This window comes from Tachypleus tridentatus, chromosome 8, assembly GCF_004210375.1.
Source record: "Tachypleus tridentatus isolate NWPU-2018 chromosome 8, ASM421037v1, whole genome shotgun sequence".
NCBI lineage: Eukaryota > Metazoa > Arthropoda > Merostomata > Xiphosura > Limulidae > Tachypleus > Tachypleus tridentatus.
Window position 1 is genome coordinate 24,848,889 of NC_134832.1, and position 24,882 is coordinate 24,873,770.

Below are 24,882 nucleotides of genomic sequence, written 5' to 3' on the forward strand. Positions count from 1 at the left end.
GTGTTTTCCCTGTTGGATTGAATCTCTTATTAAATCCCAAGTAAAACATTCATATGTTACAAAACAAATATTAGTATCTTGCAATGCACTGATTTTATTGTGAAGAACTAGTGATAGAACCGACGATAAAACTAACAAATACAGTCGATATCAAACACTTACTGAGTTATCTTATAATCTAATTTAAAGTGTATTACACTAACAAATCTAATACAAGAATTTCTGTTTATTGCAACTTAAATTATATTATTACTTTGTCTCGTTTGACCAATAGCTTAAAAAAGATTGTTGTAGTTAAAGGTAACAACCATCCTATTAAAATGAATGCAGTAGAACGGTGCTACTGAATAAATAATGATGAGTAAATATAAGATAATCAATGACGACGTGTCGTTTTATTGTTAGTTTAGAACATGGAGACAATAAATAAGTATAAAAGGTAACCAAGATATTTTATATGCCCCTAGTGGCACACCGGTATATCAACGGACTCGCTCACACCACTAAAAACCGGGTTTCCATACACAGATAGCCCATTGTGTAGCTTGGTGTTTAATTCGAAATAAACAAACAATATTTTATGTCATACTTTTCCCCCTTTAGTCAATAAATTTATAAACTCTCAAAGCAAAAATCCTTTGGTCTATTCCCCACAGTGGCTAGAATACAAATATAAAACTGCTTAGCTCACTATCAATCTTCAACAACGAACGTAAAATTGTTCTTTGTATTTCTATAAATATGCGTACATAATCCAATAATTTATAAAATAAATACCGCTCGAAGAAACAAACCTAATTATTAAAGGGCAATTTAAGCAATTCATTGCACAAACACATGACATTTATTCTCCGTATACTAATATATTGATGAAGAAATTATCTTTAATTTTGTAGTTACTGAAAGTATTGAGAAATATATCATAAGGGATTTTCGTATCTTAAATTGTAGTAGATTTATAATTTATCTGGGAATCACCTATAATATCATTCAAGAACTGTAAGTTGAGTCTTTAATAACAACAGTACTTTAAGGTTACTTTTTACGTTCTAAGTAATAACTTACATTTTTTAAATTTTGTGATATAGTTTAGTTTTGTTTTGTTTTCAATCTCGTGCAAAACTACACGAGGACTGTTTGCGCTAGCTGTCCCTAATTTAACAGTGTAAGACTAGAGGGAAGGCAGCTAGTTATCACCACCCACCGCCAACTCTCGGGCTACTCTTGTACCAACAAATAGTGGAATTGACCATAAGATTATAATGCCCCAGGGCTGGAATGGCGAGCATATTTGGCGTGACGGGATTTCGAACCCGCGACTCTCGGATTACGAATCAAGCGCCTTAACCACCTGGCAATGCCGGGGCAATATATGCTATAGAGAACATATGTTGCAATTTTAATATATTGCATGTAGGGAGTGCAAATGAATATTTATAATCAGACTAAGTCCCCCAGTTCGCTGCAACACACCTATAGTTGCAATAACGATAACTTATATTGATCTGGTCTTTAATTCCATGATGTTTGCTTTAAGTGTGCGGTACACAATATGTTTATCATACCTTCATACGTCTTTCCTACATTGGTATCTATAATTAGGCTGCACCTCAATCACTGACTTTGTCTCTGAACTCAAACGACGCACTAAGCCTTTTTTTGTAAGGTTGTCATTTCAAGGTGTAACACTACTAACTGGAGTGAGAAAAAAAAAAGAGACATTGGACTACAATATGTAGAGAATTGCATGGTTGTACTTCTTTATTTATTCAATTAATAAATGTCAAAATAGCAAAGATAATATTGGACTATCCTATATGTCTGAGCTACGTAAAACCTATACAATTATTATTTATACACAAAATTATTTCTTAACATTTTATACATTTATTTTTAGCTAGTTATACCAAATCTTTTATATTTTATTTCAAACAAAATGATACTTGTTATATTTAAAACTGGTATTTTGTATTTACAGCTGTTCAATGCAAATACTGAAGAATTCAAAGGTTAAATCATTAAGTATTTTATAGCAACTTATTTCTTACATATCAGTGAACTTGTTAAATTTAAAAAGTGAGTTTAAAAATCTTCTCCGTGCCAGCGTAGCCTAGTGACTAACGTGTCTGGTTTTGAATCAGAAAGTCCAAACCTCACGCCATGATGCCACTGATCATGCGTTGCACTTTCAATAGAGTTATATAATAATACTTAATTATTCATCTTAAAGCTGGATAAACTCATTGTGGCAGGGGATACTGCTGGCTGACTGCTTACTGTCTGGTATGGACAGTTATACCTAAATCCTAGGACTGTCTGATCTGGTTGTTTAGCTTAAAGGGTTCAGAAAGATGCCGTACAAAATACAATTTCTGCTGCTTTCTATTAATATTGCTAGCCTCTGTTGAGAAAGTAATGTTTGGAATCCTCGACTTATATTTTTATAAAAAAAAATCAGTTTTTTTGCATTGTTACTTATTCCATTTATCTGGATCCCTGCTAGTACAGCGGTAAGTCTACGGATTTACAACACTATAATCAGGGCTTCGACACCTTTGTCTAACAGACCTACTTTCATGTAAGTTAATAAATACTAAAACCATGACCTGTCGCCTTAGATGCAAATCATGTTCCAAAATTGTCATGTTTATCAGGCAAAGTTTCCGACCATTCGCTTCAAAGGGGCAAAGCTGCCACGGATATATTTACAAGAATAAATCGTGGAAGGAGTTAAAGTTAAAAGGTATAGTAATAATAGAGCAAAATCTTAGGGTACCAACCAACCAGCCTCTCGTTCGAAACAAACGTCTTCATTGCAAAGTGAAGACCATGACATCTCCAATTAAAAACACGGTTGTCATGCAGCTGTGTATATCTTCTAGTACCATCAACAAGGTAACAAACAAGGAAATGAAGAATAGGAATTCTTACAAGCCAGAATTACAAACTTCCTGTAGCACCTAAAATTCAAGAGGTATTTTGTAGAGAAGTGTGATAACAAAATGTACTCGATCAATGCTTCTTATGATTTCTGATTTAGCTCTTATAGACTTTTCTCCTTTTGTCTGCTTTAACGTGATCACTAAAGTAAACATACTCATACAGTGGAAGTTTATAAAGTTGTATGTTTCAAAGTTGACCTTAACATCCTTAGCAGAAGTTTGTTACAATGCAAATTACGATGTCAGACAGTAGTAACATAAGTCTATCTTCGATAGACGACACTTCTGATTATAGAAGAAGTAGTAATTCTAAATGCCGTTCTGGTAAAGTGCAATTAATCTGAAAGTAAGCCCAGGTTTAGTCGGCATAACCTGTCTCACAAGATCTGAGTATGGAAGCACGTTATGCTAATATACTGCTAAAAAAAATTAATATATAAAAACATATCTGTTCGTCTACTAGTGTATTGTTTAAGCTTTTGAATGAAGTTTGAAGCAACTCAAACGAAACTCACCTCACTGAAGGAGAATACAACTCAAGGTACCCTATATAAGACTGTTACGTGAAACTATGCATTCCTCATTAATTCTTGAAACAAACACTAACATGGATCTTTTGCGATTCGTTTTATCAGTGTGTACCTTCATCTCGTGTATCCAGGCAGTTAGGCACCAACTGACAGAGAACGAAGTGGCTAGGGCGGTCCAGATGATGGAGAATGGCTAGACCCAAAGGAAGGTGGCACAGCGGGTCGGTGTTTCACCAAGCGCCATCAGTCGACTTCGGCGACGCTACCAGGAGATGAACTCTTATGGAAGGAGACCAGGTCAAGACTGTCGTCGCTGTACAACAGCCAGAGGTGACTACCGCTCTGTGGGACAGGTTAGGAACCCGTCTGTCGACCCAAACAGTTCATAATCGTCTGCACGAAGGAGGCCTTAGGGCCAGACGGCCTGCAACAGCCGTTATTCTGACAGCGTGAAACCGTACAGCCAGGTTGGAGCTTGCTTCTCAGCACCTGGACTGGGAACTTCGTCAATAGGCTGTGGACAGACGAGAGCAGGTTCAATGTCTCTCGTGAGGATGGACGTCTGAGAGTGTGGAGACGCCGAGGAGAACGATTTTTTGCCTGTAACATTGTGCAAGTCGAACCTTATGGAGGAGGTTCTGTAATGGTCTGGGCAGGCATATGCTTGGGTGGCCGCACCGACTTACTCATGCTCGACAGGGGTGTTCTGAACGCACGATGTTATAGAGACGAAATTCTGAAAACCATTGTAAGGTTTTTTGCCGGTACTGTCGGCGATGAGTTCATTCTTACGCAGGTTAACGCACGCGCCCAATCACCAGACTGTATATGGACTTCCTTGAGGAGGAAGAAATAGAGACTTTTGAGTGGCCTGCCAGATTTACAGATTTAAATCCGATTAAACATTGTTGGGATATGTTGTCGTGGCGCGTTAGTGAACGCCAGCACCCTCCTCAGAATCTACAGGAACTTCGACAGGCTCTGATAGACGATTGAGCTGCCATACATCGATAGACTGATTCGAAGTGTACCAAATCGGTGTTCGGATTGTGCCACAGCCCATAGAGGTCACACTAGATATTGAATGTTTCAAACATTTCTTGACTAAACGCATTGTAAACTGTTTAAAGTATTGCTTCATATTGGATATCAGTTTTGGTGATATTGGTCATTTATAAGAATTTTATTTCTCCATGTTTTACCATTCATCACACATTAAAAAATGGCCACAGATGGAATTGAAATGAGGCAAATTACCTAAAAAATAAAAATATTATCACATTTAAAACACTGAGATAAATTATATAAAGAACGTACTTGTTCCTTTAATTTTTTAGCACTTGATAATAACTGGTAGGCAAACACAACTCGTTATGTTGATACAAAACATTTGTTTGTCTTCTTGAGGTATGATCTGTACTAATAAGGTTTACGTTTATATATAGTTATAAAACAAAAGACACGAGAATCACATTTTATGGAAATAATGTCAGTTGTTGACAGGATATAGGCAAATGTCAAGTCTAATCAAGTGTATGAGCGGTGAAGAGACCTTGACACATACTGCTGATGTTGCTCAGGCCATTATCACTGTTTATTGAGAAATAGTTTGCTTTTATGATTTCTATAGTTTCTAAACAATGTCTTTTTATGAAACTTTGTGCTTAACAAACAAAAAAACATCACGCGGGAAAACTATGACTAAAATTCAGTCCTGTTTTAGTTTTGATTTTTTAAGCAGGAATGTTATTTGAAGTTGAGGAAGACAAGCTAAAAATTGGATCCCAAATGGTAGTTTTTATCACACATAATGTGTGGCCCTAAACTGAATTAAGGATCCTCACCATGTCAGTCTTCTTTCCTTCCCACCATGCCTTTTGTGAAATAATGCCCTTAAGTAAAAATAATCATGCCACTATAAAAAAATATAATGTTTGATGAAAATGAAATGTTCTGTTGATCTACATAAGCTCTATAACAAACTGCTTTCGCTTCTCATACTGAAAACATTACTGTGACAAAGTAATGAGTGAATCGAATCATGAAGAAATGTTTGGTCATGACGATAGCAGCTACTTTTAAAAAAGAAAATTCTCAGTTTTGAAATTTAATAACAATGTAACAGACATTAACAAATCAACTGAAAATGAACTTTAGTTATTTTTATTAGCTCTTGATACAAATCATATTATAATCAAAAACTAAAAGTTACTTGTCATAATATAGCTAATTTCAATTTCACAATCATAATAACCCATGGTAATAATATTCGCAATGAGCTATTTGTATAACAGGAACACACGAATTCACAGCGAACAGATTTTTCACCTTCGGTATATTTAAGATCACTTGTAGTTTTATGTCGTTAATGCTAAGAAAAAGGAGGATATAAGACTATTCAAAACAACTCATCAACAATCAAATGTAATTTATTAGATTTAATTGGATGAACTTTCGTAAATTTTAGTTTAATTTATTTTGTTTGAAATACCCAGTTTTATGATTTTAGCTGGTACAAGAAATATGATTTTAGCTGGTACACTTTATCGATTGGACTTAATTTCTAATTACCGCGACTGAAAATTATTATCCTGTAGTATTACCATTTTCAATGAAATTTTTACGTATAAAATAATCAATAACACACACATTGGTAAGTGTAGTAAAACTGTCAATGATATGGTTTGAGTTTCATCTTTAAATTATTAGGATTAAGTATTCTTTTACCTCTTGTGCTAATCCATAAAACAATTCATTTTTCCCAAATCATATAGATAGTAACTGCTGTTTAGATTTAAAACAACAGTTATTTCATAAAAAAATTAATAAGCTTAATTAATATATCACAACTATGCTGTGATATTTCTTAGTAGTTTTGATTTAAAACAACAGTTATTTCATAAAAAATTAATAAGCTTAAAAGCTTATCTTGATAAATATATGACTAATAAATAATAATATACATGAGCTACTAAATAATAATAATAAATGTATAATAATAGTTAGTCTGGAACTATTATTGTACTGTCAACAATATCTCATCAAAACGGTAAGGCTGTCGTCAGTCATTAAAATCTAGCATGTTAAAATGCGTTCAAACAAATCGTAGCTGAATTTAACGGTGTTACTCTCTGCATCTACCATTTCTTTAATATTTACATAGGGAATCTACTCTTATGACAAACAAATTAGTTCTTTCTTTGGATATGCAATCGGCACTTTTGAGAACTAATCTTTTTTTAATGTAGCCTATCTCACCTTTTTTGGAAGAAACATTAATTTCAGTACATCTAAAAGACAAAAACAAATTTTATCTTTATTTTTATTTCAACCTTCAGTAATCACGTAAAAGTCAACGGCCATTGATGGAGCATCTAAATATCAATAGATAAAGATTGTATTTTGAGGATCATCTGTGTTTATTACTCAACTAAACTGATACATTTGTGCTCCGTAGCAGCCTTGTCGACCACGTGCTCTGCGAAAATACATATATATGGGAGTATGATATCCTTAATATCCAACTGAGTTAACCAACAACTTTTACTGCTGTAGTAAAATCCAAAAGGGGTGATGATTATATGCCTAAATAAAGCCTTTGAGCCTAAGTATACAATATTAAAATATCTTTGGGCACCTTTTATACACTTCTATATTTTACTCTTATGTTTAAATGTTCAAATAATTATTCTTAATAGTTAAATTTCGAAATTCATACAATGAAGGTTTCGGTGATGTTAATTATTGTTAATATAATATAAAAAGGTGCGAATATCAAATTCTCCTGAATGAAAGAGGGTTAAAGTTCAATCAAACAGTTATGTTTCTTTTTCATTTTGACCTTGTATGCTATGGCTCAAACACAAATACCATTATTAACAAGTAATTCAATTGGTAAGAACTTCGTGTCATAGGAGGAATTTTCAACTCAATAGTTTCTTGTCAACTCAACAGAGTTAACACTTGATCAGATATTTTTTATATATTTTTCTCAAACACGCTGTGATATTTCTTAGTAGTTTTGATACCAGTTCACTGTGTTATATATGTATTATTTATTTCAACCATTAAGATATGTAACGAAGTTCTCTACCTAACTTTAAAAATATGCAAAAACGTTTTTATTTAGATATACAAATCTACTTAGTGTATACACTAACAAAAATCTCAATGACTGACCACCAAAGTGTAATACTTGAAAACTTCAAGACCTCACGTAAAATTTTCTCGCAATAAACTCCTTTTTCAATTTAGTTTGAGCTGTTTCTTTGTTTTAGAATTTTGCTCAAATTACACAAGGGGTACCTGCTCTTAGCTGTCTCTAATTTTGAACTTAAAGACTAATGAAAAAGAATCTAGCCAACAGCAGCCAAAGCCACTTTACTCTAGTCTGATCGAATATTTGGATTTGAACGCCATTACTCGAGGGAACTGAAAGCCCGAGAGTTCATAGGCCGTTTTTGCAACAACCAGAAATCTTTGAACTCATAGTTCAACAACATTAAACACCAGGCCACTTCCAATCAATTTTGAAATAAAAAACATTAATATCTAGTTTGGTTCTATAGTCCTTCTTTATACAATACATATATCTTAATCAAAGTTCTGAACAAGAAATAAGAACCTATTAGAAAACACAACTACACAATGCACGTTTCCAGAACACTTGCTGCTTAGAGCTTGGTAAATCATTAGTTTTCGTTTTTACCATTTGACAAAATAGAATTTCTAATATGTAAATAGGCTTAATTGATAGTAGAACAAATCAGTGATAGACAATGCTTCATACCTCTAGTAATACTATATGCTTTACAAACAAATATTAAACTGACTGAAAACCAATGAATCCATACGTCTTTAAAAAAACGATATCTTCGTAAAGTCTGCAGGAATCACGAAGAGAAAATAATAAACGCGAAAACACCTTTACCTTTAGTAAACTTCAAGTTAGACAGCAGTTACACTGCACTGATAAATTCGCAGTGAAGATCAACACGAGTAACATAATGTTCCTCTCCAAGTTAAGTTACGTTTATTTAACAACATAAAAAATGATAAAAAATAGATCATAGTTATCTTAAAATGATGTTACATGTTTTAGTATTATGTTTCTTTGTAATTAAGCACAAAGTTACACCAAGAGTTATCTGTACTATGCCAACCATAGGTATCAATACCTGGTTTCTAATGTTGTAAATCCACAAACATACCGCTGTGCTATTGGAAGAGGTTTAACATGGATATTTTGGCGCATTTTTAAAACTTACTTGATTTGAGAATTTGACGAACTTAACAGAACTGAAGTAAATATAGACAACATAAACTAAAGTATCCCTTTGTTGTAGTTTAACCCTAAACAGCTGAATATCCTGTGAAGTTTGAAATTATAACATGTATCCTTTTTATTAAATTTTAATCCTCAACAATTAACTGTCCAGAAAAATATTCATTTCATTAAGTTAAATTTTGAATAAATAATTATCCAGAGACACATAAAATAATTCAAAAAGAGAATTTGAAACTAAAATCTTAGTTTTAAATAATCTTGTACGAATGTTTGCTTAGCTTGATTCATGAATAGATTTTGTTTCTATAGTTACTCCTACATATAAAAGAAAAGAAAAAGTTGTCTGTAAATCTAAAATATTTTAAAACGTTTCATATTTTTATTAGTGAACAAATGACGCAAGTCACAAATTTTTAAACATATTCCAAAGTGTGTTTTTACGGTTGTCTTCACAGAAATTAACCAATATGTTTAAAAGAAAAGAAGTTTCTAGTGCTTTCTGCTGCACTTTGATAACGATAATAAAAATGCTTGTTTGCATAAGAATTTTCAATAATCATGTCATACCGTGGGCGTATTTCTTAAACTGCTCTATAGCATCTAAGTACGATTTAAAACCGAAAATGTAGTTTTCATAATAGACTTACACCAAGTAAGTAAGTAGGTCACTAAATAAATAGAGGAGGATGAATACATATATTTTTTTGTAGTTCCTTCTAAGAATTTTACAGTTTCACATTCCTCTCTGCAATCTATAACTTCTACTGTATATTTTGTCATGTGATTGTATACAAAGGAAACACATTTATTATTCAAACAGTCCCCCGTTTGTTCAATAGTACGGTTACATATTTACAACACTAAAATCTGAGGTCCATTTTCTAGGAGTGTTTAGCCCATTGTATAGCTTATCATCCAACTTCTGTTACTAATCTTCCCTTCATAAAATGTAAGGTCTTTCTTCCATCTTTGTCACTTGCAGTAGCAACAGAGCATAAGCACATCGTAGTTCTGTATTCTTTTTTCTTCTAACTGATATAGATGCGCGATGAAACATAGACTCCGGTATGTAAGAATAATGCTATAAAACGTTTCTTTCCTCAATCTCTCCAACAGGTGCGATTACAATAAGTGAAGGGAAGCCAAGATAATAAGTCGTCAAGACCTCTGTTTCAAAATATTTACAACACCTACTTTTGTGCGGCATGAAGAAGTACTAGAGCTGTGTGTGAAGTTGGAGTTACAACATAGAATAGATTTAAACAACTCAGTTTTTAGGCAGTTATAATGCGCAATTCGATACAGTGTAAAGTAACACTAGAGCTCTGTACGAAGATGTAGTTACAATGCTAATTTATGTTTCTTTAAAAATGTAAAGTTTTTGTTTTGTTCTGTTTTAATATTAAAAACCTAGGGGGATCATAAATAACAGCCAATGCTTATCTCAACCTTATATATTTGTGACAGTTAGAAATCACATACTAACTCTTTCTATACTTTTATTTAAATTTTAGGCCCTAACAAAAAAACTAGAAAATTCATTATAAATTACATGTTGAGCATAATTCTGAGTATCTAGCTACTTTAGATTGTCTTAACCATTGCGTGATATACTCATGATACTGATTAATATCATTTCACAAGTTTCTCATGAAAGGAAGAGAGAAACAAATTTTGCATGTAATTAGGTCTCTCAAAGATATCATACTTCTATTTTGAGAGCATCAAAACTAATGGTGAAATCCTGCATTTTTATTGTCTCCTTCGTTTTACTGATGATTTACCAAACGTGTGGAATTAGTTGTGTTTCTACTTTCACCTTGTTTAGTATCATTTGTGTTAAATTTTTTAGTTTCAATTAGTTTTTCCTTGTTTTTTTAGTTTTTGAAAAAAAATAGTTTCTTGATTTAATTTATTTTTATTTCAATCTGTTCCAATTCAGTTAATTTATGTTTTTATTCCTCATAATTCTTATTATTGTGAATCACCTTATCTGTGTATTCACTATTCTTAGTCAGGAATAATCCCCCGCTGGTACAGCGGTAAGTCTACGGATTTACAACGCTAAATCAGGGGTTCGTTTCCCCTCGGTGGACTCAGCAGATAACTTGAGGTTGCTTTGCTAAATCAAAGTACATACACTAGTCAGGAATACAATATAGTTCAATGTTAAGCGTAGAACTACTCAACAGGTTATGTGTGCTCTATTCACTGCGAGTATCAAAATTCTATGTTTAACGTTATGAGCCTTCAGATTTACCAAGATCGAACCAGCAGAGAACTACTAGATGATATCATGGTTTAAACCTGCTTGAAAATATTTCGTTTCTGCCACGCAGTTTAAAGTTTCAGTATGTTTTAATATTGCTTATTGTGCTCCTCCTTTGAAGCCCCTCCTTCCATTGTTAAACGGTAACCCTCATGTGTAGCTTTGCACTAAAAATATAACAACAACCATATTTGAAAAAGTATTTTTAGTAATGTATTACTAAATTTTATTCATTATTTAAATCTAACAAACGCTTTCCCTCATAAATGATTAAAATAAATTGACTGTTATTAATCGTTTTTTCGATGTAAATGTTTTTAATGATAAGTTAATGTGTTTTAAATATTTCGTCTAACATTTTTATTTATGTTTTTAGCTAAAAGAGAAATTTTGCATCGAATCCAAATAGGAAACCTTTATTGTATCTATCTGAAGTTTCGGAAGTAAGAATTATTATAACACAGTCACAACTAGTTTCAGGTGGAAACATTTTACGTGTAACACGTTTTCTTACAGAATGCTATTTTATGTTGAGATGTGGAAATTCATTTCTCAACACTTTATAATATGACTTAACATTAAAGAGAACAAGTGACCTTTTTGTCCATCAAGGCTCTCCTATCCATTAAATTAAACCAAACACTCGAAGAAAAATAACATCTCAAAGTCAACCTTTATCATTCAGTTATTTACCAATCTTTGTCTCAAAATCAACTTCAATTAATTGCATCCATCACATCATGTATTTTATGTCTTTAAATTTACAGTTTAATTTACGTGGTGGTCTTTGCGTTAAGTATAAATAAGTAGGTTAGTGTGGTAAAGTATTTTACTGCACATATGCAGTTAGATGCTTATAAACATTTAGCAATGTAACAAATGCTCCGAAGGTGGACGTGTTATACGAACAACATTGTTGCCATACCACAAGTAAGTTAGCCATGCTGTAATTTAAAGTGAGGAATTATGTTATTTTATTTCAGAGGATTACTGTTTAAAAACATACTTGATTTCATAACATATTTGAAAGACATATTGAATGTTTTTATTTAAAAAGATAAAGATAAAGAATAGTTGTTTGAGAACCCATACCTACTGGCTTGGAAGTTATTTCATGTACTGTTGCTTGGAGCATGTGGACGGTTTTTGCCTACTGACCTTTATGTTCATGGTTTCTGACCAGTTACAAAATGACATATTTAGTTTACTACGCACGAGATGCAACTTGTTACAGACATCTTTTGGGGATGGTCTTGGTATTCTAAGTTGATCCTATTTCTTTATTTTAAATTGTTATTATGCATAACGGATATAAATTTCTTTTTGGTCTAAGTGTATGAATATTTTGCATAAAAAAGGAATGGTACACATTTTTTCCCCAAATCGATTAAACTTCGGTGCCATCACACTACCTACGAAATACCACACAATGTCAAAATATGGTCCTGATGTCTTAAATGGCTTTGCAAAGTATTTAATATATGCTTGTTGAATAAACCATGACAGTACTAAGTAAAATGATCACCGGCTTATACAATGATGACTTATGAGGCATTACAGTAATGGCCTGCAGCCTGTTTCTCGTATGCAATTAGTATATGTAAATTTCTGCTCATACTGAATGTTATTATCATACACCTACATTTTTATTTCTCACAGTGTCCAAAATAATACATAAAGTAGTTAAGTTTTCTAAAGATTAGGGATGGGACAAATATCTGATCCAAGCATATATTGCACTGCTCGATGAAATTTGATCCAATAAGATCGTAATTTTGTGATGAATTCAATAGTTAGACTTTCTCACAGTATCAATTAGGCATGAAACTATCTGGAAACAGTAATACATTGAGCATGTTTATTTAAGCTACATAAAACATATTTGTGTTACAACTAGTAGGTGGTCATTGTAACGGTTACAACAGCAATCACAATCCAAACAACTGTTTTAGTAAGAAACTGGGTTATATAGCACTATTTCACCCACCACTTGCCACATTCCCTTAAATAGTCAATGATAGCTGTTCTCTTATATGAAACTGTATATCTCCAGATATTTACTGATAAATAAAGAAGACGACAAAGTACGCTGCTGGCCAGAATCTTAAGGCCAATGAACATAAAGAAAAAATATGCATTTTGCTTTGTTATACTCAACCAATTATTTGAGTAGAGCTTCGAAAGATGAAAATAAGAAAAGGGAAAAAAAATAGAAGACTTTTTTAGCATTTAATAGGGAAAATGTAAACACTATGAAATTAGCCTAAATACTAGCTGGTCAAAAGATTAAGACCATTTCAAAAAGAAGTCCTAAACAGGGTAGGAAATGCCCAAGAAAAGATCTCAGTAGTGAGTTGCAAACATTCACTTTAGCATGTTCGATATAAGCGTTTGCAGAAGGCTGGCTGGAATGTTATTCCAAGTGGTGAAAATGGCTTCACGAAGATTATGCACTGTTTGGAATTGACGTCCATTTCTATAGACTTCCCTTGCCATCCACCCCGAAACATTTTCAATGGGGTTCAGTTTGGGCGAACACGCTGGATGGTCCAAAACAGTCACGTTATTTGCCATGAAAAAGTCCTTTGTCCTACGGGCATTGTGGATTGCAGCGTTGTCCTGCTGAAAGATCCAGTCATTTCCACACAAGCGAGGACATTCAATCAATAAGGATGCTCCCTCCAAATGCTAATGTAATTAGCTGCTGTTTGATGCAACTGTATAACCTAAAGCTCCATTGTTCCATGGAAGGAGAAAGCACCCCAGATAATGATGGAACCTCCTCCATCGTGTCGTATATAAAATGTCTCTGGTGGGATATCTTTATTGTGCCAGAAACGTTGGAAGCCATCTGGACCACCCAGGTTATATTTTTTCTCATCAGAGAACAAAACCTTCGTCTACGTTTCTACGTTCCATGTTTGGTGCTTCTCAGCAAAGTTTAACCAATTTGTTTCGTGGTGTGGAAAGAGGCGTGGCCTTTAAAGACGTTTACGGTTTTTAAAGCCTTTCTCTCGTTGATGCCGTCTTATTGTTCTTGAGCCGCATTCTGCGTCCGTAAGGGCCTTAATCTGGTTCGACCATCTGCTGGACAACCCATCAAATCCTCCTGCTCAACACCGGCGAAATTTTCTTGGGCCAACCACTTGATATTCTTGTTCCCTATCCCTCAGGGTCTTCCAAGTAATTTGCAGTGGAAGTTTTACTACGCTCAATCTCACCAGCGATGACGCGTTGAGAGAGACCTTGCTTTTGCAGCTCGACAATTCTGCCACGGTCAAACTCTGTCAACTTTTTAGCCTTTGCCATGTTTTAACCCAATGTAATACAGGAAATGTCAGTGGGAGATGTTGACAACGCTAATGCTTGAACACAAATGACTAAATTTCTTTAGGTGTTTACCGATTAACGCTTCGTTTCAGTATGGTCTTACACTTTTGACCAGCTAGTATTTAGGCTAGTTTCATAGTGTTCACATTTTTCCTGTTAAATGCTAAAAAAATATTTTATTTTCCCTTTTCTTATTTTCATCTTTAGAAGCTCTACTCAAATAAGTGGTTGAGTTTAACAACGCAAAATGCATATTTTTCCTTTATGTTTATTTGTCTTAATATTTTGTCCAGCAGTGTAATTAATTTGGTATGTGGTAGTTTACGTCTGTGCACATATGGTTACAATTACTATGCAATCCAAAAACGTTCGAATCCAATAAGACACCAGGAGACAGGTATCTGATATCTAATGTCCAACCAACAGTAATATTTGTCACATCTCTAGTATAAATTTATAGACATGAATTTGTACATCACGAACTGGGCAAAGTAACCAAATGTCAAAAGAAGGAATATGATAAGACAGTGAAAAAATACAATATTACATGTAAGAATTGTATTTATTTCTGCAGAGAAAAAGTAGTTTGTGTGGTTGAACTGTTTCTTGACGCGTCCTTCAACTGTATTCTTTGAACTTCAAATATCATCTTTCACAAGGTGCTTCAAAATGCATAAAGCAAGATCATAAGATGATTATGCTACATACAAGTTCCTTACACACTTGCACGTTGTCAAAAGTACTTTCTTTAATTGCTTCGAGCCAGATAATTAGTAGGATGTGATTTTTTGTTCTTACCTGACAATATATGATGATGTAGGTAAAAAGCACTTTGCCTGCTTTATCATGATTTTAGGTTTCTGAGAAAAAAGAAATGAGTAGAATTTAGTGGAAATTCATGATCGTAGGTTATGACCATGCTTGGCTGAGGGACTTTTGTGGAATTTCGACAATATATAAACACCACTTTGAGCTGACTAACAAAACTTTTTTTTTCTTTTATTTTTGTTTGTGTTGAAAACTACTTTTATTTAAATAACTTTTATATTTAAAAGACATTTTAAAATGTTTACTTAAAATATTTGCTGAGGCAGAGGATAATTGGAGACTTGCTCAAATGTACTTCAGAATTAGTTTGGGAAGAAAGATCTCGTTTCTACTAGAACTGGAGAATTATTCATTTTGTTTTGGCCCGGCATGGACGGATGGATTAAGGCGTGCGACTCGTAATTTGAGGGTAGTGGGTTCGTATCCCCGTCGCGCCGGTCAAGCCCACTATTCCCATTTAGCCCAAATGTCAAATAAGGTACACTTTAGGTTCAAAGTTTTAGTTACAATTCGTTGTATAAATCTTCGTTTACTTTCTTCGTTCTTCTTTTGATTCTCGTTACATATAAAATGCTGTTGTATTAAATTACGTAATCAAAATATTTAGTGACATAAATATAACATCAATAAAAATGTTGGAACTTAAATTAGTTAGTCGGAAATGGGTACTAACATTTTTGTTCGAAGTAAAAATTTCTATTAGACAGAAGAATAAAATGTAAAAAATTAAAATCTTAAAATATGCTCATATGTACAGGAAATGTTTCTCTTGTACATTATTCATACGATATATCACTTAACTGCACTATATACAACATTTTCTGTAATATTTCATCCACTTTTGAAAAACAAGCTTGGGGTCAATGCAGACAGTTGGATGGCTGGTTTGCGAGTTTGTTTATTTTATCTTCTTTTGCTTCAATAGTAATCTAAAGAATAAGACTTATCTTCGTTCTTTACAGAGTAATTTCTAGAATTGTAAGAAATTAATGTTTTCATAGTGTAAAGAAATATGATCCAACGAATAGTGTTGCTGTCGTTATTGGTGAACCTGACGATGACCGAAGAAGGTCGAAACGTTGTTCGCTCTTCTATGTAAAGTGTTTTCTCAGCCCAAACGAGCCGTTTTTGCATATAAAAAAAGGTAGTAATATTGTTATATACACATTTTACCGATTTCGGGATCAATACATCTTTTTCCTTCTTTTATAGTGAGATCATAGATCACTGAGATGAAAGAAAATGTTATTTATTTCAGAAAGTTTGCGAAAATTTCCGCAAAAGGTTAGCTTTAACTTGATAAACTAGTGGTCTAAATAGCTAGTAACAGCGTTCTCTGCCAAGGATTGGAAGAATCTTTGCCTGTCGATCTGATAAAGATATGACCAGGTGGTTAAGGCATCCGAATCTTAATCTGCGGGTTGAGAGTTCGACTTACATCACTGAACATGCTTGATGCTTGCCCTTCAAGACTTGAGGGCATTATAATGCCACAGCCACTCCCACTATCTGTTGGTAAAAGAGTAATCCAAGAATTGGTAGTTGGTTGGATAGCTGCTTTCCTTCTAGTTTATCATTTCAAAATATATCAACGTAATATTATTGTTTAATAAAGTTTTCGGTTACTCTTGTTTTACGTTTTTAGTTCATGCTTCTGTTTATTGTAAGTTACGTTCAGTGAACACACAAAAAGCTTTCCAGCCAGCAATAAATTAGAACCTGCTTAAATTCAGCGTATTTGAATAAGTCATTATCTTTAACACAAATCACTTGTCCTAAACTTCTGACATCACTTAAAATTAAATGTCAGTTAAACTATTCTTTATGACAAGAAACCCACTTGAAATAAAAATATATCTCAGAACGGTTGGTATGGGTATTATAACTTTCTTCTCTTTCTTAACCTGAAGATGACCTAGAAAGGTCGAAACTTTGTTCTCTGTTTATCAATGAAAGTGATAATACCCATACCAGCCGTTCTGAGATACATTTTCAGTTAAACTATGAATCAAGCATTCCATAACTTCACCAAATTAAAGAAAGTTTCAAGTATCTATTGAAAAGATATTTAGACTTAACGGTTATCCGTTCATCAGGGCAAGATTCAAGTTCTATTTTCTGTAAAACTATGATAATTCAAATTCAAAGTTTCTAATCCGAATCAGTTTTAAAGTGATATTTTGTGTAAAGTTTGCTATACTATTGTAGACAGCTTAATAGTTCCCGTCCCCAGTGATTGGCAAAGTTTAAGTTAATCTATCAATTTAAATTACTTCATGGACTTTGAAAAGGTTAAGTGTGTTGCACTCTTGGTTTCACTCAAAGCCAAAGCTCTTAACGACTTATATCACCCACCTCGAAAATTATTTGTTGAGCATTTCAATTATACTAAGCGCCACTCAACAGTAACATACTATAAGCCTATATTGTTATTATCTAAGTTACGTCACATTTTAAAGTGTAAATGACAACATGATTACTTCCTAACAGTTCAGTGTAGAATATCATGTTTGTGAAATAATTAAGCATCAACATTATTCATACCTGTTCTCCTGTCATTTCAGAAGTGAATGTTGAGTTTGTTTGCGTGCGCAGCTTTTCAAACGTGAGACAGGAGAACGCTGGAACAGACACTGTAGTTTACAATACATATATAAGATGTACTGATTACGCTTAGAAAAAATTAAGAAACAACTTTCCCATCTTTTAGATGGGATTATTTAACCAAACTACAGTGTTTATTTATATTCATACTCTCCTCTTCGAATAAGTAATTATTATAGTGTACAATATTTACTGTACCATGCGTCTGTATATATAAAACATTACTTAGTTTCTACTTATTAAGACCACCTACCTCCTAGTGGCACAGCGGTATGTCTTCGGACTTCCAACTCTAAATACCGGCTTTCAATACTCGTGGAGAGCAGCGCTCAGATAACTCACTATGTAGCTTTGCGCTTAATTACAAATAAACATTAAGACTATCATAATAAATTTGTATTTGCACACATACATTGTAATGTATAGATATAAATGTATTACATTTTAAAAAATAACAAGTAATCAATCGCTGTAAGGCGACATCTTTAACAGTAATCTTATTAAGGTTAACACCAGGAGGTTGAATTGTTCTTATCCCTCTAAGTACCTAAACTACAGTAACGTAGAATTCTTAAAGAAACAGTAATTAAACACTTTTATTATATAGAATGAATAATAGTTCCATGTGTGCGTGTTTTCATAAATCATCGATAGATACAGTTTTATATATATAGTTTTGTAATTGCTGTTCTGATGTAAGTTTAATCATGTGATTGAAGTAATGTCCTTAATTGTTTCTTCTATACTAATACTAAACCGATGTTTTTTATATATTATGTTTCACGCATAATTAGTAAATGTAGAAAAAGTATCCCAAATTTCATTTAGTTTTCCTATAAAACTCCTGTGAGATATATATTTGAAAGGTGCAAGAATAGATTAACTTAGCTTATATAATTTTTGTTGGTTTTTCTAGCGTACCACACTGTGCATACCGCAGTGAATGGCTCCTCAAATTATCATTGAATTATAAAGAGACAGGGTAACATTTATGTGTTTAAAATCCAGAATTATAATAGGTCAGAAAATATGCATAGTGTCTACAGCTTTTACGAAAATATAAGCTTTTTTTACTTATAAATCTAATATGCAATAAGGATGGAAATATTTAATGTATTTTTCTGAAATATACATCAAGCTATGAGCTTATTTTATGTATCTATGTGTTCAGCATACTATCCAGAGAAATATCATTTGATATTCAAAGGAAAGTCTTCTCAGCACAAAAAATAATGTATTTGAGATGTTATGAGGTTGAGTACGATATATTAAAAGTATCTTAGAATTCATCATGTTACAACCACATCCAGTCATGCACTGACGACTATGCATCTTGAAAACAGTCCTGGAGTTTTTACTGTTCTGTCGTAAGACTGTCATGCTCAAACCACACCCTCCCTCCTCAAAGCTTTCCATAATTAAATCTAGTGTACGATAACAACGTTTCTCCAGCACCCATTTCAACAGCACAATTACACACGAATCCATATTCACTGCATCCGAGCATTTTATTTTGCTTTATACGGAATAGAATGAATATCCATTTTATTATTCATTTTTAATATACAATACTTAACCTTTGTATTTACGGGCTGGAAATCATTTTGGATCAATAAAGAAGTGTACTTAACTTTTCAGTCTTTTTTTTTGTATGTTATGGCGTATTTTCGTAATTTGTTGAAATTTCATTAAAATTATATGCACCTAATATTTGCTAAAATGTATAACTTAAGGTCTGAAAATATAATACATCTCTCTCTATATATATTTCTTTGTACAGTGGCTAACCCATCCGAAGCTCAGGAAACCAGAGATGCATATTCCAGTGCACAGAAACCTGTTTCAACGAAAAGTACAATGTTCATTATAACTTTTTAATTATCTGTATTTTAAAAGTATAAATTTATAAACGGTTCTGGAATATCAAATGTTTTAGATTGTGTAATCCTTTCAGCTATTTTTAGACAACCATTGTGTTAGCTAAAGTCAGAGGTCAGGATATAAACAGTACGGTTAATATAAAATATTAATAGTAAAACTAGTATTATATTCTAAAAATGCATTATGTATCCGTGATGCACTAGATGTACTGAAAAGACGTCTAATAACACACTTCGTTTATGATAGTGAAATATAAATATCATAATGTAAGTCTGAAGGACCTAATATTAAATTGACTGGATAAATAAATGTGCTTATGCTATAATACCTACAAAAGTAATAGTTTATAGTAGTTAATACTACGAGTATTATATTGCTAAGTTTATTTTTTACGTACTTTTTTTCGTAAACAACAATCGCATTATATTCTAATACGTCGTTAATACGACTTAGGCTTTTAAATTTTGATAAATCCAATAAACAACTTATTAGCTGCAAACTTATCACGACTTGTTCATAAATTGTAACAATTTAAATAACTAGTGAAAGAAAAGCTTGAAGTAAGTTGTATAGTGAATTATTATAGCTTGATGTTTTTATTTAATAAGTATTATGCAAATAGTCATTCTTATATTGTGTTTGATACATAAAATTTACTTACCCGTCTTTGTTTAGCTAACAACTATTCAGATAAATAATCTAATGGCACTTAGTGTGACAAATGTGTAAAAGGAGTACATGGTTAAAATTTATTAGCATTTATATTCAGAAAGTAAAATTATAACATGAACTTATAAAGGAATGAACTTTATATGAATTATTCTTAATATTTCTTTGAAGGTAAAGAAATGAGAAAACTCCTTCTTACTTTAAAATTGTTTTAGACCCTTGTCGTTTAACCTCATTATAAAACCTTTTATTAAGCGTGAAATTAAAATCCCATAAACTCGACGTGAGAAAGAGGTTCCTCTGAGATTGCACTTTTTCTAAATGTGAATTTACTTTACTAAAGTACATTTTTTATTCTAGTAGATAGCATCTTTAGGTTAAAGTTTTAATTGTTAGAGCAAATAACTAATATTTAAGTAATATATGTAATTTTGCATTGTTATCACAAAGATGTTGAAACATTTGATCCGATTAAAGGAATATGAAGTTCTAAGACGAGTCTGTAAATACCTCACTTTCTTTCCTCGCACACTTGGACATTTTCAGATTAGAGAAGATCATATAGATAAATGTGATATTTTTATGTTTTAAAAGTATGTGTAACTGTTTTCAAAAAACAACAAAAACTTGTTACCACACCATATATTCAGTTACTTATTACAAAGTTTGTTTGTTTTTACATTTCGCGCAAAGCTACACGAGAGCTATTTGCCCTAGACGTCCTCATTTTAGTAGTGTAAGATTCGTCATCATCACCCACCACCAACTCATGGGCTACTATTTTACTAACGAATAGTGCGATTGCCCGTCACATTATAGCGCTCCCACAGCTGAAGAAGCTGGCATGTGATAGGAATTCGAACCCGCGACCTGCAGATTACGAGTCGAGCGCCCTAATTACTTGGCTATGTGGAGCCTATTAATACAAAGTAAATATCGTAAAAAATCAAAACATAATAATATATGTTAAATCATAAGCTGTAAAACAAAAAATATCTGATGATTATAGATTTCGAGTCATGCTATTTTTTTCTAACTTTGCTTTTCGTAAGGCAAAGAATTAAATTCTTTTTTTAAGAGCAAAAGGACTTTGTTAACAGGTAACATTTGGATCTGCTTCCTAGGTATTTTATTAGTTTGTCTAGGACCGCGCGTAACCTAATGGTTAACCTACTGTGAATCTTATAGACCACGGTTCACGTTTTGCCAAATAAAAAAAAAATATTTTCGCTCTTTGGATTGTGAGTATGATATAAATAGTGAAATATCACTAATCGGTTAGAATAGGCCAAGAGATGATGGTGAGTATTATTAACTAAATGTCTTCCATCTAGTCTTATCAATTCAAAATTAGGGACCATTGTAGCACAGCGCTTTTGTGTAACTTTCGAAAACAGAATGTTCATTTTCCCTTTTAGCGGACCAAAACATTGTCTGCAACAAGATGGATGAAATCTTTTAAGATTTTCCTGATCAAACAATCAACGATTATCTTAAATTTCTAAGAAAATGTTTGATAAATTTTTGTAAAAGATTTATATTTTGTCTGTAAGAGAAACTCTTGATTCATATAGATCAATATCAAACATAATTTGATGATAATATCTATATAAAGCCTTTTATATCAATCATAACATATACTATTTTTTCTTCCTCCACAAGGTGACTCTGTTGTTGTTCGGCAAGTACATCCACGTGAAGGAGCTTTAATATGTGGGGTCGCTCACGATAAGGATAATGTAATGGAGCGTTTGGATACTAAATTAGAAACTTTACCCGGTGTGGAGGCTACCGGGGCATGTGACAAAGCTGCATCTAGGTACATATTTTTTAGATTTAATAACATTTAGTTTTATTACATTTTTAAACTTTAAACTTGAATTAAATTTGTACTTTTTAAGCGCTTCTTTACTATGAACCCATTATGTCCATTAGTTATTAACTCATTACATATAATACAGTAGTTATGAATTTCTGTCGTAGCACAAAGCTACACAGCATCAATTCAGAGTTCTGTCGACTGCGGGGCCACTAACCCTAGATTTTAGTATTGTAAGTCCGTAAAATTGCTACTTACTAACTGGAAGATCATTAGTTGCCAGTTATATTCATTATTTGCTGTGTATTCTTGTCAGAACTTTTTCTTCTTTTTTTATAAGTATTACACTTATTACAGCACTTTAACGCTTTTAATATTAACATTTTAATAGGTTTAAACCAGTATAAAATACTGTTTAAAAGCAGAGCAACGGAATGTGGTAAATAAAAACGAAGATTTAAGATGAATATGTTGATTATTTGTTGCACAATGAAACTAGAAAATTAATTAAGTTTATTTTATGTTTCATAAGTAGGTTTTCTTTGTTAGAATGCACATTGATGGTGTATGCCTCATAGAAAAATAAAATGGCTATATATGTCTATACATTTACTGTTACAGAAACAAAGAATGTCGCTTTCAATCACTCACTCACCAAAAATCGCAAATATTTTCATAGCTGTTAAATTTATTGTTTTTACTTAGCATAAAATGAAGAACCTCATTGATCCAGGCCTCCCATATCAAAAGATTCATGTCTAAGTGAGAAAATATTACTTGGAAATGTGTCACAGTGACAACAATCTTAATTGTTTTGTATAGATCTATTTTGTAATTTTCGTAACAGAATTTGCTCAGCAATACAATATAACCAGTTCATTGTTATTACTTTGTATTTATTATATATTAATGTTCTGTATATTACCCATATTTGTGCATTACTCAAGCTGTAGTTAATGAACACTACCGAATTGTATATTACTTATTTATGAACTTACATTCTGCATGAGCCGTACGAAATTGGTCCCGAAGTTTATAAATTCGCAATCCTGTCTTCTCCAGAGATGTAACTAACAATTAACAGGAGATGGAGACATATAAACAAAAACTAAAAAAATTAATGGAGTGATCTTAATAAACGTAATCAACACCATTTATTTTATCCGTTGGACTAATCGAAAATGTCTCTAAGAAACTAAATATTCAAATTAACTTGAAATGCTCAGTAAGTCTCGTGATCTGTTTCATAAGCAGAAGATGGTGACAAAAGCTCTCTGGTAACGGTAACAATAAATGTTCCAATAATCAAATTATATTGAACTCTATTGCACATTGAAACTCAAAAGCGACAGTGCTTACGAAACAAAGATCACAAACAATAGAAGAGGTAGAAAACTGTTGTTGATTTGGGTAAACGAAAAACAGTTAGCTGGTGATAGCATTTCTGAGACTATCATTTGTGAGAAAGCAAAGCAGTTGCATGTTACCTCCTGAAAAACACCCATGAAACGAGTGCTGATACAAGTGATGCCTTTAAGGCTAGTAGGGGTGGTTTGAAAAATTTAGGAAGAGAAGTAGCATACATGGGGAGGGTGCCAGTTATAACAAAGATGCTGCTGATAAATTTATTAGGGAATTTAAGGACTATGTAGAAGTTGAGGGTTTTATTCCCCAACAAGTGTTCAACTGTGATGAAACAGGTCTCTTTTGGAAGAAAATGCCAAAGAGGACCTACATCACCAAGGAGGAGAAGTTACTGCTAGGACACAAGCCAATGAAGGACAGGCTAACACTATTGTTATGTAGTAATGCAAGTGGGGACTTAAAACTTAAACCTTTGCTTGTGTACCATTCTGAGAACCCGAGGGTTTTTAAGAAAAATAATGTCCAGAAAAGTAACCTAAATGTCATGTGGAAGGATAATAGTAAAGCATGGGTAACCAAGCAATTTTTTATGGAGTGGGTCCATGAAGTGTTTGTCCCAAGTGTAAAGAATTGCCTTACGGAAAAACAGTTGCCACTGAAGGCCCTTCTTGTGATGGACAATGCACCTGCTCACCCACCAGGCTTGGAGGACGGGTTGGTGGAGGAGTACAGTCTCATTATGGTGAAGCTTTTGCCCCCTAACACGACTCCTCTTATTCAGCCCATGGACCAGCCGGTCATATCGATCTTTAAGAAACTATACACCAAAGCGCTGTTTCAAAGGTGCTTTGAAGTGACCTCTAACACAGAGTTAACCCTCAGAGAGTTCTGGAAAAATCACTTTAATATCCTCCATTAGTTGAGGATCGTAGACAAAGCCTGAAAGGAAGTGTCTTTGAGGATCATGAACTCAGCCTGGAAGAAATTGTGGCCAGACTCATTAGCAGATAGAGACTTTGAAGGTTTTGAGGCTGAGCCTATTGTTGAGGATATTGTCTCACTAGGCAAGTGTATGGGCTTGAATGCGAGTGGTGATGATGTGGAGGAGTTGGTGGAAGACCACAACACTGAGCTCACCAAGGAAGAACTCCAAGACCTTCAGAAGGAGCAGCAACAGAAGGCAACTAAGGAAGTGTCTTCAGATGAGGAGAAGGGAAGGGAGGATGTTCCTAGTTCACTAATCAAGGAAATGTGTGGAAAATGGGGAGAGTTACAAAGTTTTGTGGAAAAATTTCACCCTGACAAAGCTGTAGCAAACCACAGCATAAACCTTTTCAATGACAATGTCATGTCTTACT

General features: G+C 33.2%; 1 protein-coding gene across 1 annotated transcript in view; it reads left to right on the top strand.

Annotated features, from left to right (window-relative positions):
* The window catches only part of LOC143258692 (dual specificity calcium/calmodulin-dependent 3',5'-cyclic nucleotide phosphodiesterase 1A-like), a 134,200-nt gene that overhangs the window by 77,510 nt on the left and 31,808 nt on the right, over positions 1-24,882 (top strand). The window contains exons 3-4 of the mRNA XM_076518112.1: positions 19,571-19,642; positions 22,003-22,159. Coding sequence (XP_076374227.1) covers positions 19,571-19,642; positions 22,003-22,159 — 229 coding nt within the window. The remainder of the gene's footprint in view (positions 1-19,570; positions 19,643-22,002; positions 22,160-24,882) is intronic.